This window comes from Arvicola amphibius, chromosome 3 (assembly GCF_903992535.2).
Source record: "Arvicola amphibius chromosome 3, mArvAmp1.2, whole genome shotgun sequence".
In the NCBI taxonomy this organism is placed as follows: domain Eukaryota; kingdom Metazoa; phylum Chordata; class Mammalia; order Rodentia; family Cricetidae; genus Arvicola; species Arvicola amphibius.
The window spans coordinates 124304468-124320618 of NC_052049.1; the positions used below are offsets into that span (position 1 = coordinate 124304468).

Below are 16151 nucleotides of genomic sequence, written 5' to 3' on the forward strand. Positions count from 1 at the left end.
ACATTTGAGTTGGAGCTTAGCAACCAGGCCCCTCTCCAGGCCCCCACCCAGTGTGAAATCCAATTTTTAAGTTTTAGCTGTAATTGCCTTGAGCTGCTTTTAATGACAGCTTGCGATCTGCCAACTGCTGCTCCTGGCTCCTAAGGTGCTAATGAAGCTCCTTCCCTCATGGAGCGCAGGCTCACTTTGAAGGAAGCCTCATGGCTGGGCTGGGGAGAGCAGGCAGCTGAGTCGGGGGCACACAGCTCAGTGCTGCAGGTAGGTAGGAAGGAAATCAGCTTCTCTGTAGCATGGGTGACTCCGTGGGAATGCTAACGACAAGCATTAAATGGCCCATGTCCTCCAACCTATCTGCCTTCTGGGATTCAGGTTAAGCCAATGCGACATGGACTGGCCTACCACCTCCAGGTCCCATATCCTTTCAGGCCTCCAGGGTGGCTACTCATGTAGCACTAGTGTTAGGCAGTCGCCCAGTCCGTGAAGAGCATTCCCTGTGACCTCTAGGACCCAATGCCCCCCCCCCCCCACCCGCAACATCCACGCAGTGTGCGAAGACTGTGTCCCTGGGCAATGTCTAGTCAGCTTGTTGTCTTTTCCTCCTGGATGCAGGAAACACAGTTTTGCAGCCCACATTTATGGAGTTTATACCTCAGAAACATAAAACCCAAGCCTGGCAGCTACCTCGCTGGGTAAGCCTTAAGAACAGCGTTAGTAAATTCTAGAGGGCTTGGCAGTGGAGATGAGCGTGAACATTTTGTGGAGACCGCCCACCATGGCGGCAGTGGAGGGAGTTTGAGCTTAAGTTGGCTTACAGTCTACACATCCGTACGTTCAGCTATGCTACTTCAATCGTGTGGTACCGCCATTGCTGACTGCGGTCTTCCCAGGTGGCCTGCCTATTAGCTTATCTGCCTTAGGAAGGATGTCTCATGTGACAATGTACCTTAAGGTACCTCAAGTGTGTGAATTCTGTGTGTAGGTTTGTCGCTGCTGGCCAAGCCTTGCTGACAAGGTAGCCTGTCATGACTGGACACCAGGGGGCGATCTCACCCAGTGAACGGGCAGCCGCCTCCACTTGCTCTCCTTTTCTCAAATTACAGAGGCCCTGAAGAGAAAAGAAGAGATGGGGTGGGGAGGCGGAGGGCGTCGGCTAAAGGCCTGGTTCAGGGATGGGCAGCCCTCCTGGGAATAAGTAAGAGAGCTGCATCTGCAGCCAAACCCATGCCGCGTGTCACCAAGGACAGGTCGCTGGAAGGACATGCACATGAAGTCTGGTTCGTTGTGTATATTAAACTGAATTTATTTACACAGTAACGTGAGGCCACAGAGTACACAGCAAAGTACCACAGCAAACCAAAGGGTGGCGCCACTGGTGACATGGGGATCTGTTGTTGATTCGTACAACTGTAAATATGCAAGGAGAAGGGGAGAGCGCTGGAGGGAGGGAAACAAGATTCTCCAATAGAGTGTGGGCAGGGCCATGGAGAATCAGAGGTCAGAGTAAGGACTGTCATGATTCCAATCACCAAGACCGGTGACATCTTGCTTCTGTGTCCATCTCCCAACAAATCGCCCTCCATATCATGAACAGAAAACCCAACCCAGTGTGTTCACGCACAACACTCTAGAATTGGGGAGGGAACAGGGCAAGAAAGGAACGGTTCAAGTGGGCTTCCTAAAGCTGTGTGGCTTAATCTTTCAACAACACCACATTGAAGCCACAGGGCTGGCTCAACATTCAAGTTACCGAGAGTGCAGACACACAAACTAGTCACGAACTGACGGGCAGAGTGGGTTTCCTGTACCACAACACTATCCATAGCAAAATATAGAACTCTGCGATTCTGCTGGGCTCAAAAGAAACCCCAACCTCTTGATTCCCTGAAACTTTGATTTAAAAAACCATGGGGTGGGGGTAGGAAGGGGTGGGAAGCGGGAGTGGACGGAGAGGCTCTCGAAGGGGGAATGTACAGAGGATGTTCAGAATGCAGACCCCGGTGGCCCATCGAAGTGGGCATCGTTTCCAGTGGCAGCTGACGCAAAGGTCTCTAATTTAAAACAGCTGCAGGGGTAGGTGGCTGACAGCTGCGTAGCACCTTGGACAGTCTGGGTACTTAGACACATTGGAAGAGATGCTGATGACAATCACCTTCGGGGGAAGGTTCATAAAATGGTGCGGTGTGTTAAGAAATTTCCCAAGAGTTCTCGAGACAAACCTTTTGAAAGCACCTGCTTTTTAAGAAAGAAATCAACTCCAGCCCAAGCTTTCAATATTACACAGACGAGGCATTCCCACGCTTAAGGTCTGGGCAACAGCCAGTCATGGTGAGCGAGCCAGTTACGGGTTCCTTCTTAGATACCAGGGAATTTCACTACCTGCTTCGGCTGCTGCCACTCCCTTATTCCCACCACCCTCACCTTCTTTTTCTCCTCATGTGCAAAATGCACTGCTTTTTCTTTTCTTTCTTCCTTTCTTTTTTATTTTTTTGAGAATGGACTTACAGTTGGACACCCAGGTCATGGAATGTGTACAGACTCCCTTCCTCTGGCATCTGTCACAGCACATCCCCATTGTCTGAGAAGCAGGATGGAAAGGCTTGACTTCTTTGGTATAACCTGTCTAGGATCTTGCATTACAGCTCTTCTGACCTCCTGTGGGGGGCATTGGTTTGGGGCCTCCGGCTGTGCACTGCTGTGAGTGTGGGCAGGTGGACTTCAGTGCACACTTCCCCAGGGGTAGCACTTGGGTCTGTCTCAGGGCAGCACTTTGGGCCTTTGGGAAGATGAGCTTCAGTGAAGTAAATCTAATAACCCAGTTTTATGGGCAGCTATCCTGTTCACTTATTAGACTGGATCAGAATCCCAATCCTTACCCACTAGAGAGGGGAATGACAAGCATGCCAGAGCTGGCCCAGCGAGCTGAGTTCCTCTCGTCCTGTTTCCAAGTGTGCGTGTATGCTTTATATACCCAGATTACTTGACATACAATGATGCTTCCAAAATCCACCCCAGTTTTTGAGACTAGCCTGTATCTTTTTGGATCACTCTGGGTAAAAGCTATGGGAAAATCCTGACGGCAGGTCACCGGCTAATGCCCAGTGATTTTCCCGTATTGGAGAAATTAAATGTGGAAAGCTGAGCGTAAGCCTTCCGTGACCTGCTACTCTGTGGGCGTCAAGATCTTTCCTGGGATTTTGCGACAACAGAGGTTTTGCTCTTAGAAACACGGATCCTCCTAGAGGCTCAGATTTCCACGTTCATGAATACACCCTGAGCTCTGAGGCAGAACTGGCGCTCTTGCGATGGTAGCTCCTGAGTCGTGCAGCTTCTTGGCCCCCTGGCCCCAGCAGTTGAGGAGCAGGAGTGCAACCACGTCCCTTCAGGAGCGCACATCCCCCATGACCTCATTCAGCCCACCTCGAGAGCAAATCCCGAAACCCACCGCCGCCGTCTGTCTGCCAGCCAATCTGACTCAGCCTCGGGGCTGGTGATGCTCATGAGTCTCATGTTGTCCCCCCACGGGTTCTGTTGCCCATTTGCTCATCTAACTGCTGTCCTTCATGGTGAACTTTTGCACACTGTGTGGGTGTACACATCCCCAAAGGGCTCTCCTCTGCGGCACAGGAGGCTGCTGGTAGTCTGGGCCTCTCTGTGAAACACTTCTTATTTCCATGGCTAGGTTACTATGCTAACAAGGCACTCTGAGAGAGAGACATTTACTGCTGCCTGCTCCAGCCACAGTCCTGTTTCTCTAGCGTCCACATGTGCTGAGACAGTGTCCACGCGGCTGAAGGAAAGGCTCCAAGGGGCTTAGCTGTTCACACTCTCAACGTAATGGAAGAATCTATGGCATAGACTTTAAAAGAAAAAAACAATCCGCTCAATAAGACGGTACTTAGGAGAACTTTAAGTGCTAGACCAGTGACACTCCAAAATCCATAATATATGTATGTATATACGTGTGTGTGTGTGTGTCTGCAGAGGGAGGAGTTCCCTTCAGCCGACGGATGAATTAAAATGGGAATCTATGATAAAGTTATACTGACTGAATTTCGTTATTTTGAGAAACGCTCAGAGGACCACCTGATGGACTCTGCCTGGAAGTACAATCCTTGTCTGTTCTGACCTCACCTAGGACACCTTCCTCCTGTCCGTCACATTCTGTGGCCATTCCCAGAGACAGGGAACACAGCCACCGGTCTCTGGGAAGCTGAGGCCCTTCTCTTGTCACTAGGCTTTTATTTCGCCTCTCAATCGTGTGGACTTAAGAACAGTGAGAGACACGTGGAGCGGAGAGCGGTGAGGCAGCGGCAGCGGAAGTGCGCATGCTTGTTTTACCGCAGCACGGAAGAAGGCTGGGTCGAAGCTAACGGGAAAAGGGTGTCTACAGACAGAACAAACGGAGGGCTAGGGAACATCCTGCATTAAATATGTAACCTCCTTACACAGTTAACGTTGGGTTTACACGGGCAAGGCACCAAGAGAGCGACACTGAGAAGGTCTCAATCTGCGGACGCTGTGGGGAGTGAAGAACTGTGCCAGCTGACTCGGCCGGTGGTCGTCATGCTGCCGGTTCAGTGCATAATTAGGCGGGGAGCTATGTGACACGGGCTATGCAAGGCCTGATGCAACCATGACTCACGGCTGCCCACTCCACGGTCATGCTATCTAGAAGGGACAAGACTCTCCGTGAGCCAACTAGCCCTCTCTTCCTGGGAGTTTGGGGAGCTAGCCAGGAACACAAGGCCATCCTCCCTATGCAGCCTCACACATATTATTCTCTTTAAAAATGAATAATAAAATACATTCTCCTTTTTCGATTCTCTTTGATAAGTGTGAATCACATGAAAGGCTGTTAAAAATGTTAAAAGTCTAGAAATATCCAAGGCCACTAAGGTGCCACCCAAGTAATACTGCACAGTCAGTCTTGGCTGTAAGATGACTCTGCGCTGGTGGATGGGGCTCCCCAGGGTTCCTCACTGGCAGGGTGCAGAGGACAGGCCTGTGAACTCTGCTACAGGCTGCTTCCCCGGAGGCCTGGTCCCCATCTCCAGCATGTGCGTGCACACAGGCACACATGTGTACACACTTACCATTCAAGTGACTCTTGGGATGTTGAGGTTGAAGTAAACAAATACTCACAGTTTTGAATAAAACAAGTGCATGAGCGAACATACACACAGGTGGAAAGAATACTCGCTTCTTAGCGCAAGTATGTGCCAAGGGAAGAGAGGAAGGTTTTCTGTAGTTCTCACTCAGGTAAAGTTGCAACATAAACACTGTAATATACAGATTAAAAATACATACAAAAATTGCACATAATTCATGGGAGAGCACAGGTCCCACAGGAACAGCTCCCGGCCATCTACCGCAAAGTCTTCGGAGCAGGGGGCCACTCACTCTGGGAGGCGGTCCTTCTGGAAGAGGCTGGCATTCTTAGGAGCAGGCCAGCCATCTTAGTGGCTGCCCCTCCTCCCTTGCCTTCTGGCCATTTCAAAAGCCAGCTCTGAGGTGCTTTCTAAGGCGATGTTAATGCTAAGTGGACAGCCATTTCATTCAGAGCCACTGTCGACAGCATCTGGCAGGGTAGCTGATACTGGCTACTGATGGAAGGGAGGTGGCCAGTTGCTGCTTGTGGGGGACACTGACTCAGCCACCACCAGTCCGGGCTGCCATGCCGATAGGTCTGATAGTAATCAAAGAACAGTACTTTAAAGTCTGTTCCCTGAGGGCCCCTGGAGAATTGCACACACAAGGACATTATTTCCTCATGTCCTGCCAACTCTTCATAAACTCTGAACTGCATTCCATCCTGCTGAGGCATTGGTGACACCATCTCCGGTCAGCTCTGTAATGGGCCCCAAAAAGTGGATGGAAAACCCGAACTTCAGCAGGTTGGGACAGAGTAAAGGTGAAGGCCGGGCAAGCAGTGGCAGTGGGGCTGCTGCTGTCAGGTTGTTCTTTGTGTACGGTACACATTTACTAAGAGAGCAAATGGAAATGGACGAATGGACGACCCACCATCCAACAGACGGGAATCTCTCCTTCACCTTTCGGCCAGGACAAAGGCCAGTCCCCAGTGACTAAAACTGAGCCGAGAAGCAGAATGGCATGCCCTCCCGGGAAAGAGGCAGCTGTGGATACTACAGGAAGAGGAAGCTGCCGGGCGAGCATCACTGGATGACAGCCGATGTTGGTGGATGTGTGCCGCTAGCTAGGGAAGACAGGCAGACTAGCTTCCGCTCTGGAAGAGGTGAACGCAGCTTACTTAGTGTACTCTGCCGGAGCTGGTCCTCCATGGCTGTCCATTTCCTTCTTGACCCCAGGTTTGTGGGACTATTCAGATGACAAATGTTCCACGGGAGGGTGACTGCACGGCTGTGCAGTGGAATTTCTGAACAGTAAGGAAACACTTGGCTTCTCACTGTGTAAAGCTGTGGATGACCTTGCTGAATGGCCCCCTCTGCTCGTGGACAAGGATGGCAGGTTAGCTTCTCTCCTTTCCTGAATTCTGAGTGAGTATAGGACAGGGACCTGAGGGCAACATGAAGAAGGTGGGAGTACTTCATAATAAGAACGAGATCCAGGCCACATTAACGGTGTTGCAGGATTTTCACAATGTAACTCAGGGAGTCTGTGGTGGCAAAAGCCAGGTACTGAGCGCAAAGCCAGTCCTCGAGGCTGATGCCCCCCTCTCTGTCCAGGGACTTCTCAGCAAACTTGATCATCAGCAGTGTTCGCTTGATGTCCAGCCAGTTCTGGAGCAGAGCACTCTTCTGTACTGGGGTTGCAGAGGTGGTGAAGGTTTGGAAGAGATCTTCACGGGGGCCCCAGAGCAGACACTGGAGGATGCCTTTGGCGTCAGAAATGAGGATGCGCTCAGAGGGGTTGGGGTTTAGGAGGCAGCTGGCGAGCTGCTGCAGGCCCCAAGAGTACGGGGAGCGGAGAGGGATGCGAGGCAGGTCTGTGCGCGTGTACTCTTTCTCCTTCAGCTCTGGGTTCTCATCGAAAGGGTTGGGTAGGTGCAGCATTTCATAGATGAGGATGCCCGTTTGGAACTCATCACACTTCTTATACTGGGTGGCTGTGATGATCTCTGGGGCAAGGCGGGACTGGTCCCGGAGGATCTGGGGATCCACCAGATGGCTCTTCTGCTTGGCCTGCGAGAAGTTGCTCACGATGAGCCTTGTGGGACAAGCTGAGGGGAGGCAAGGATCTGCAGGTGAAGGGCCTTGGGCAGCTCCCCCAGGCTGGTGCTGGACAAGCAACAAGTTCTCCAGGCGCAGATCACAGTGAGTGACATGGTAGGGCTTGAGATGCTCGAGGCCAGAGCACAGCTGTAAGAGCAGCAGACACACCTGCCTCTCATACAGGTCAGGGCTTTTCCCATGATGGGCCAAGGAATCTCGCACAAAGTCGGCCACAGTGAGATGGGGAACCTCCCTGGTGATCACTACAACATGGCTTCTCTGTTTCCTATTCGTGACTCGCTGGTTCTCTTTCTGGGATGACTCTGTTTCAGAGCAGGGCTGGGGGTTTTCCCCGGCGGTTTCTGCTTTTACCTCCTCCTCACTGTTCTCAGTTTCGTCCTCTGCCTTTTCAGGAGTATCAGGATCCTCCCAGGGAAGCAGACGATTAGGGACTTCAGCAAGGAAATGGCCACAATCCTGCTGGATGTTAAAATGCACAGCCAGACTCTGCCGGACAGCCAAGCTATGGTAATACTGCTGTGATTCCTGAGCTTTGCTCTTACAGATCTGAAAGAGAGGAAGGAACACGACTTAACCTCCCTTCCATAACAGACTGAGGATGACCGACTGGGACACACGGTCAGGCAGCCAGCCCTGTGCTGAGTGACCACTGTTGGTGGCAACCGTTTCTCATGGGCCCCACCTTCAAGGCTGTGCTCAGTGCTTTTCGTGTTCCACTTGTAGTTTTCACACAGCCCTTTAAAGCAGACCGAGGGTTTCCACAAATGGTGCTGGGAAATTGGATGTGCACATGCAGAAGAATGAAACTTGACCTCTAAGCTCCCACCAGTTACAAAATCAACTCAAGATGAATTAAGGACTTAACCCCAAGACCCGAGGTTATAAAACCAGCAGGGAAAAGGCTTTAGGATGTTAGAGCAGGAAAAAAAAATTGTGTACAAGACTCCAAAGGGATAGATAGGCAATAAAAGCATAAATAGACAAATGAGATTACATCAAACTAAAAACTTCTGTACCACAAAGTAAACAAGTCAACAGACTGAAGAGAAAACAATGGGAGACATATTTGAAACCACACATCTGAGAAGAGCCCAAATTCAGAATATGTAAGAAATTAAAAATAAAAACCACCAACTAACCAAAACCCACTAACAATAAGAAAAATAACTAAAACTCAAACAACCCAATGAAAAATAATTAGTATAAGACATACAATGGGATGGACACACACACACACACACACACACACACGACCACGAGGAAGGGCAAATCAAAACCGTATCACCTCACTCCTGTTAGAATGGCTGTTACGGGGGCCAGAGAGATGGCTTACCAGTTAGGAACTAACTGTTCTTACAGAGACCCTGGGTTCAGTTCCCAGTACCCGTGCCATGAAGATCAAAACCACCTGTAACTCCAGCTCCAGAGCGACCAGATGCTGCTTCACTTCTCTCCCCCCACATATACGTAATTAAAAAGTGGCAAATATAAATCATAGAAAAAAATAAGAGCTGTTACAAAAATAAAAGAGCTGGTGAAAGCAGAGGAGGGACCTCGCGCACGCTGCTGGAGGGACATAAAGGAGCACAGCACCGTGGAAAACAGCGAGGAGCCTCCACTGATGAAAAGCAGCCGCCATATGACCTAGCGAGCTCACCGCATAGCCGTGGGAAATGAAATTGCACTGTTGAAGAGCCGCGTTCCAGTGTTTATTATTGATAGGCAAGAAATGGAAATTATATTGATCACTAACTGCATAAGTAAAATAGGGCACACATACATAAAAAATAACATTCTGTCATTTGTGATCACACAGATGGAAGTAGAGGTCATCTGCTAAGTAAAATAAACCAGGCTCATAAGAACCACAGTGTGATTTTAGTCAGATGTGGGTCCCAGAGAATGGTCTCAGAAGCTGGAAGTGAAATTGTGGCTATCAGAGGCTGGGAAGGCTGGGCAAGAGCTATAAACAGGTCAGAGGTATAGATTTAGATGTTTTGTACAGTATGGTGATTATAGATAATACATAATAATTTCAAAAAGTCAGAAGGAAGGATTTTGAATGTTTTTATCACCAAGAAATGCTGCATGTCCAGTTTATGCTTTTCGTTAAAAGAGAGGATAAGGTCCAGATACATGTTAAGAGTTTGCAGTGTGCTGCAACGGCAACGCTTGTTCTACTCTGCCCTTCTCCTAGCCAGACGACAACAGCAGCAAAACAAAGCTTCACTTTACTGCCTACAGAAATTTCTATCTAGAGTGGCTCCGCCCCCATACCAACATCAGGCAGAATTTCTTGATAAGAAATTCTATGAAGTAGGCATGACTCAAGAAAGAAGCTCTGACCTCAAAGGGCCATAAAAGCAATAAACAAACGAAACTGCCCAATGGGCTTCAAGAGGTGAAGTCTAGCACTGGTCCATAGACGACAACAGTCTACACCACACACCTCGACATCACAGACCCCAGGAGTGTGTGCTCTTGGTGGCTGGATACCGCCTGCTTCTTACAGTAATATGAAAAAAAGCAAGTTTAAAAAGTTGCATTTTATCCATTTTACTTAAAAAGAAAATTGCAAACATCTTAGGAGCTACGGATGGATGCTCTGTTTTGGAGAAGCAGCATGCACTGATTTTTAGTCATAAAGAAATTAAAAATGAAAGAAAAAAGGGCAAGGGAGTCTCTAGGGAGAACAGCATCTCTTTGTCATTGCCTATGCTTACTACAATTAGTGACTTGATGCCACCGCTCCATGCCATAGAAATAAGTCTGTATATATCTACTGAGACACCCAAAACCAAGGTCTTTCAAGTCTTCTGCCACATACTTACCTAATCAGATTGAAAAGAATGCTTTATTTATTTTTAATTTTTTTTGAAGCAAACTTCTGGTCTTGAAATGGATGTCCTCAGGCAGAGTTCAAGTTCAAACATATATCTTTCAGAAAACATTATCTTTGGAAAGCTCTCAATCTCTAGCACATGCAGTGTGAAATATCCTATATGCTCATCAATCACATGAATTCCTTCTATAATGCACCAATGGCAATATTTCATGTTTATGTGTCACCAGGTATTTAAAATCCTATACTAGCCATAATTTAGTTGTATGGGGGGGGGGGGGTTAGACCTGGCACATGGTACCATTAAACTCATTGGCAGTTTATAATTTGCTCCATATCATATTGCCCGCTAAAATGGAGGTTCCAGGGTCCCAGCTCCTCCATCTTTGAAAGGTCTATCAGATATCATTGAGCTTGGTTAAACGAGACTACAAATTAAATTCGGTTGTCACGTTACAGAAAGGACACTCCCAAGGACTCAGGCCCGGGATTTAGCCTTGCCAATAGCTGAGTATGCTCACTTAATTCCTCTGGGTCTCAGCTTGCCTGACAAAGCAAACAACATAAAGAATATGAAAACTTTACCTCACAGGCAGTAGGAGAGATTAAACGGGATCAAGTATATCAAGGAAATCTACACATGACTAAGATACACAAATGTAATGTTGCTAACCAATCAGACCACTTGGAAATGTTAAAAAGAACACGATCTTACAGAAACTTCTTATTTTTTTTCAGAGACCAAACATATGCATATATATATATGCATACACACATATACACCACATATACATACATGCACACTGCTTGTATGATGTGTGAGAGTGTTCGTGCTGTCCCACCCCTCTTCCCTTTAAGTTCTGAGAGCGACCTGCCATAGCAGTGGCTCTGACTGCTGCCCTGATGAGGACAGCTAATAAATGACTGATACAGATTTTCTTGTTTTTGTTTTTTTAAGATAGTGTCCTCTGAAGAGTCCTGTCTGGCCAGAAACTCATGATGGAGCCCAGGCTAGTATCAAACCTGAAGTAATCCTCCTGCCTCAGGTTCCCATGTACAGCTACTAGCCACACCCAGCTAAGGTAATCACCATTTATGCCAAGGACAGCATTATGTTATAGTCTAAGGAAGCCAAACTACTTCTAAAATGGTTTAACCAAGCTTTTTTTTCTATGCCAAGTTACATTAAAAAAAAAAAAAAACCCTCACTGTCTGGTAGTTCCACTTCAGAGGTAGAGGAGATAGCCTAACTGTGATAGTCTAATTTTCTTTGCATGTACACAGAAAGGTAGTCAGACATATATTTTATAAAATCTTCCAAAGTTTTGGAAGTAGATAAGAGCATGGATTCTACAACTAGAATGTATGTTTAGCTTCAGAGTTCAACTCGAGATAAAGATCAGAGTGACTTACAAAGAAGAGGTGATAAACTGCTCCACTGCTTTGGATGTTTGGGAGGAAAATGGTTTGCCCAGGAGCAACCTGAACAGGAAGCACTCCTTATCTGTGCATTTGACAGACAGGGCTGGAGAATAATGGCTCAATCTAGTTTAAGGGCAAGTAAAAACGAGAGAAGAATGAAGCGTAAAAGAGAAGAAAGGTACTGGACTTTTAATTGGTTTATAACCACGAAGCTAGTTATAACCCAAATATGGACTTATGGAGATTTCCATAATAGGGTTTCACATGATAGGAAGCTCATAAATCTTTATTATGGAAGCTGCAATGATGTTAATTTAGGCAGGAATATTATATCATTCTATGTACTACATAGGGGCCATTTTTCAAATAGTAATAACTTGACTCCTTTAGATTAAAAAATACCTCAAAATGGTCTGACTTCAGATGATAAATTTCTGGTTCAAAAGTTATTTTGGAGAACTCTTTCTAGAATAAATAAATGAAGTTCCTACTGCCAGGGGTTGATTTGTTTGTTTTTAAATTCCTTTACTCAGTAAACCTTCCAGTTTCTCATTTTCATTTCTTTTGAGCAGAATTCATATTCTTTCCTTATAAAGGGTAGATGGTTCGAATAGGGGCATCTCAAGAAAGAGTATTCAGAAGAACTATTCCCACAGGGATCCGAATCCCGTCCCCCACGCTCTGAAACAAAAACACAGCAGACCGAGGATGCTATCCTATCTTCAGGAAAAGTTCACATTCCCAAGAGAAAACTGTATAGGAAAGCATACTTAAAATGCTGCCAATTTTGGCAGATTATGTGCTTATCAACATTTTCTGCAATGGAAGAAAAACGGAGCAGCTGAACACCAGAGACACTAGAGGGCGCTGCAATATCAACATCCAGGCACCTCTGCCCACCACAGAACAAAATCCAGCTGCTAAGGGTGGTTCCTGTGGTCCATCTGCCTGCTGTTGACTGGATCAGAGGTAGTGATGCTGAGTTCATGCAAGGGAAGCACCTGATGAGACGAGTACAAGCAGGCCAGGAGCCCATTCTGGGCACAGGGGTTTTAGGCTCATCAGCTCACAGGCTGCCTGCTTGAGACACTGCAGACGGGCCAGGGGAACATCAAAAAGGATGACCCTTGTGACCTCAGCACGGATAATGCGTTGGTGCAAAAACTGGGGCTTGAAGGGAAAATGGGTACATGTTTGAGCTAATAAAACACACAGGGGAGGAGAAATATCTGGTTGGTATCAGCTAAACGGGCCAAGGAATCTGATGATTCCACAGCACGTCACTGCAGCATCCTGAAGCAATTTGACAAAATTTCCAAACACAGGGGTGGGGACACTTCAAAACCACGGACAAGTTCTCTGCTGGAAAATGGAAAAACAAAACACAAAACCAGAGTTAGGGCCAAATTATCCTCTCTCAAGACTCTCTTAGATCCGGGTCAAGCTCACAGCACGTGCACAGCCTGGTCTCAGCAGGAAACCTGAGCTGGACGATGGTTCCTCACACACAATCTGAAAAGATTCCAAATGTTCATTTCAGCTCAGGGGCTCATTTTATGTGTTGCTCATGGCAACTGCTCTGCATACCTTTGAGGCAAATTTGTCATTATAAAGCATTTATGTTTGTAATAAGAATGTCAACCTAGACAGCTAACTTTTATAAAGTAGACTGCGGGGGGCTGTGACTGCACAGTCACATTATAAGCAGCCGGGAAGGGAGAGACAGCATGTGTCCGTCATGACTGACCCTTCTGGAATGCCCTCACTGTCTGGGGCCTGGAGGTGGCAGGAGAGAGCAGTTGGGTGTGGGAGGTGGCAGGAGTATGATGGAGCTGCTCGCTCACTGTTCTCTCTTGACCCTCTGTCCCAGAAGCTGCTTGAGCTGCTGGTGTTCAGCAACCACCCTGCACACGGCACTGATCTCACATCTGCCTGGTAACCCATGTTACCTCTCAGAATCTTACACTGGCAACACTGGCTGAATAATTTGTATTGCCTTATCCTATGAATTGCAAATATCTGGCACAACCAACCCTGAGCCCTTCCTACCCTTACTCTCTAGTCTTTGTTCCTAGTGAATGGCTCCACTATCTGGCTCAGTTCTCCATTTTCCTGTATCAAATCCCCTCTGGATTTCTCTTCCACTTTTACTCCTTATGTCCAACTTGTTTACAACATTTATTGATTTTATTCCTAAATATCCTTTAAGTTATTCTTTCTTCATCTCTGTTGTTGGGCTACCACAAGGTTTTCCAATGGGGCTCCTTGCTTCTCCTACAGATTCCTTTAAAAATTCCTCTCAGGAGCCGGACGGTGGTAGCGCACGCCTTTAATCCCAGCACTTGGGAGACAGAGGCAGGCGGATCTCTGTGAGTTCGAGGCCAGCCTGGTCTACAAGAGCTAGTTCCAGGACAGGCTCTAAAAAAGCTGCAGAGAAACCCTGTCTCGAAAAACCAAAAAAAAAAAAAAAAAAAAAAAAAAAAAAAAAAAAAAAACAAAAAAAAACTCCTCTCAGGGAGCATAGCCATCTTTAAAACCCACCTATTTAGATATCTAAGCAGCCGTTCACAGCTCTATTTCCTATTTCTTTTCCAACTTGTTCTTCGCGTGATGCTCTGTCTGTAGCCAGTCTCCCATTCCCTTTCTGTCCAAGGCCTTATTTTCATTCCTTAGGTGGCAAAGGAATTCCTACTTTTCCTTTTAAAACCTTTTCAGGTGTTACTTCTGATGGAGAGAAAGCGCTAAACACTCTCAACCTCTCCTGCATCTGGACATCTCTCTTACTATAGTTAGCTCAGTTTTGGGTCTACTTTAAGGACAGACACTTGTATCTCAGGGCTTAGCAGAAAACAAGGCACATAATACATGTTCAATTTACCCATACAAAATACCAAGAGACAGCTACGTTGAATCCAGTATGGTGATAAGGCTTCTTCGTTCAGAGCAGCTAAGAGTACATGAATAGCTTTTAGGAAACAGATGGGAGTTGGCAGAGGAATGGGGAAGGGGCAATAGCAGACAAACTTAAGTAGTCAACACTCTTGAATGACCAGACTACACAGCTGAGTAAGCTGATCAAAGAGCGCTGTCTGCTGAGGGAGTCTGCCCCAAAGGCTCACTGGCTTTGTGCTGAACAAAACTACACAAAGCGACAAGCCTCCTTCATCATTCTACTCAATTTTCTATTCTCTTTCCCAAAGAAAGTAATAATTACAAAATGCAGGACTCTTCCCCAAATAGTCTACATTAGCTTTTATTTTTCCATTATGGGCCCAGTGAGCCTTCAGCCTACTTCCACTTTATCAGCAGGGAATCTCATTTCCTTCTCACGCCACGCGCTTTCCAGGGCCTCGGTGAGCCTTAAGTGAGATGGATATTGTAGGGGATAAATTGTAGAGGGACAGAAATGAGAAACACTGACGATCACACACATTATTCCACCCGTGCTACTCTGCTGCAGCACACAAATGCACAACTGCAGAAGGGAAACAAGTTCTGGGCTGACACCCAGTATTTGATACTGTAGTATATAGGTCAGATACTGCTTGACATTAATTCCTCGACCTGCTGAGGAGTATCCTTTACTTCCAGCTATAGAGGTAAGACCCTCCCATGACCCCTGAAGGCAATGCTGTTACAACCAACATTCAAAATAGATGAAATGTTTAATATATGAAATCCTGTCTGGGTCCAAAGAACTAGGACTCCACACTGTAGAAATCTGCTATGAGACTTACCACGTTGGCCAGGTATTTTAATCTTAAATTACTACAAAAATGTTTACATGGCTAAAGAACTCATTTGGAGCAGAGAGGAGATATTTGAGAAGGTAACTGTAGTAAGGCTTGACCATTCGATTTGTGACTTAGAGCTTAGGACCCAGATTAGGAATTCAACCAATGTGAACCCCAACTTGTAATCCCCACTATGCTCTCTCACCTCATTAATATCAAAGCTCTGACTTTTCTCATATTAGGCAATTTATTTTGGCTCCAAGTTCATACAAGCCCAAACCTCTTCTCTCTAAGCAAGTTCCCAGCTGGTCCTCTGACACTTCTACATGCCGAGCCATGAAATGAAGTGGGTGTTGACCTAGGATGGCTGTGTATGTGTAGCTGGCCACCGATCACCTGCTTCCTGTAATGTTTCAATGTTGGACATATTTGTGCTGAATTATAAAAGTGGGGATGGATTTCCATCTAGGTTTTTCCTTACTCCTAAGCTAGTAATTAACTGCCTGTGTAGATAGTATGAACTTGTTGTAAATTCCTACCGATAACAGCTATTCCCCTTAATGCGTTTTCATTTAGTGTCTTGCTTTCTCAGCATCTACCCAAATAAGACAAATTGGGATTTGAGTAAAAAGTGCAATAAAAAGCACTGGTCTCCACAATTCACCTCAACTTTATTACAAGCTTTTAACAAGGCTGTGGTGTAGGAGGAAGAGCAAGTAAGCCTGCTGGGGAAACAGGAAAGTCCCCATGTTTACTGAGCTTTGTACTGCCTAGCCTTGACAACAAAGGCTTGCACTATTAAAGAGAAGATACCCATTGTCTTTGGATTTCAGTAGGAAACATTCAGAGAGTCAGTTGCATTTTCATAGATGTAAAAAACTGAGCATCTTCTTTAAGGTAACTTCATCCAAATTTAACAGTCTTTCATGGCAGCATTTTTTC

The 16151-nt window shown here is 46.5% G+C and overlaps 1 protein-coding gene across 2 annotated transcripts in view; it reads right to left on the reverse strand.

Annotated features, from left to right (window-relative positions):
- Window positions 1-1270: 1270 nt before the first annotated feature.
- Peak1 (pseudopodium enriched atypical kinase 1) overlaps window positions 1271-16151 on the reverse strand; it is a 218971-nt gene continuing 204090 nt past the window's right edge. For both annotated transcript variants that reach the window (XM_038322797.1, XM_038322798.1), the window contains one exon: window positions 1271-7757. In XM_038322797.1, coding sequence (XP_038178725.1) covers window positions 6594-7757 — 1164 coding nt within the window. In that variant the 3' untranslated portion in view covers window positions 1271-6593. The remainder of the gene's footprint in view (window positions 7758-16151) is intronic.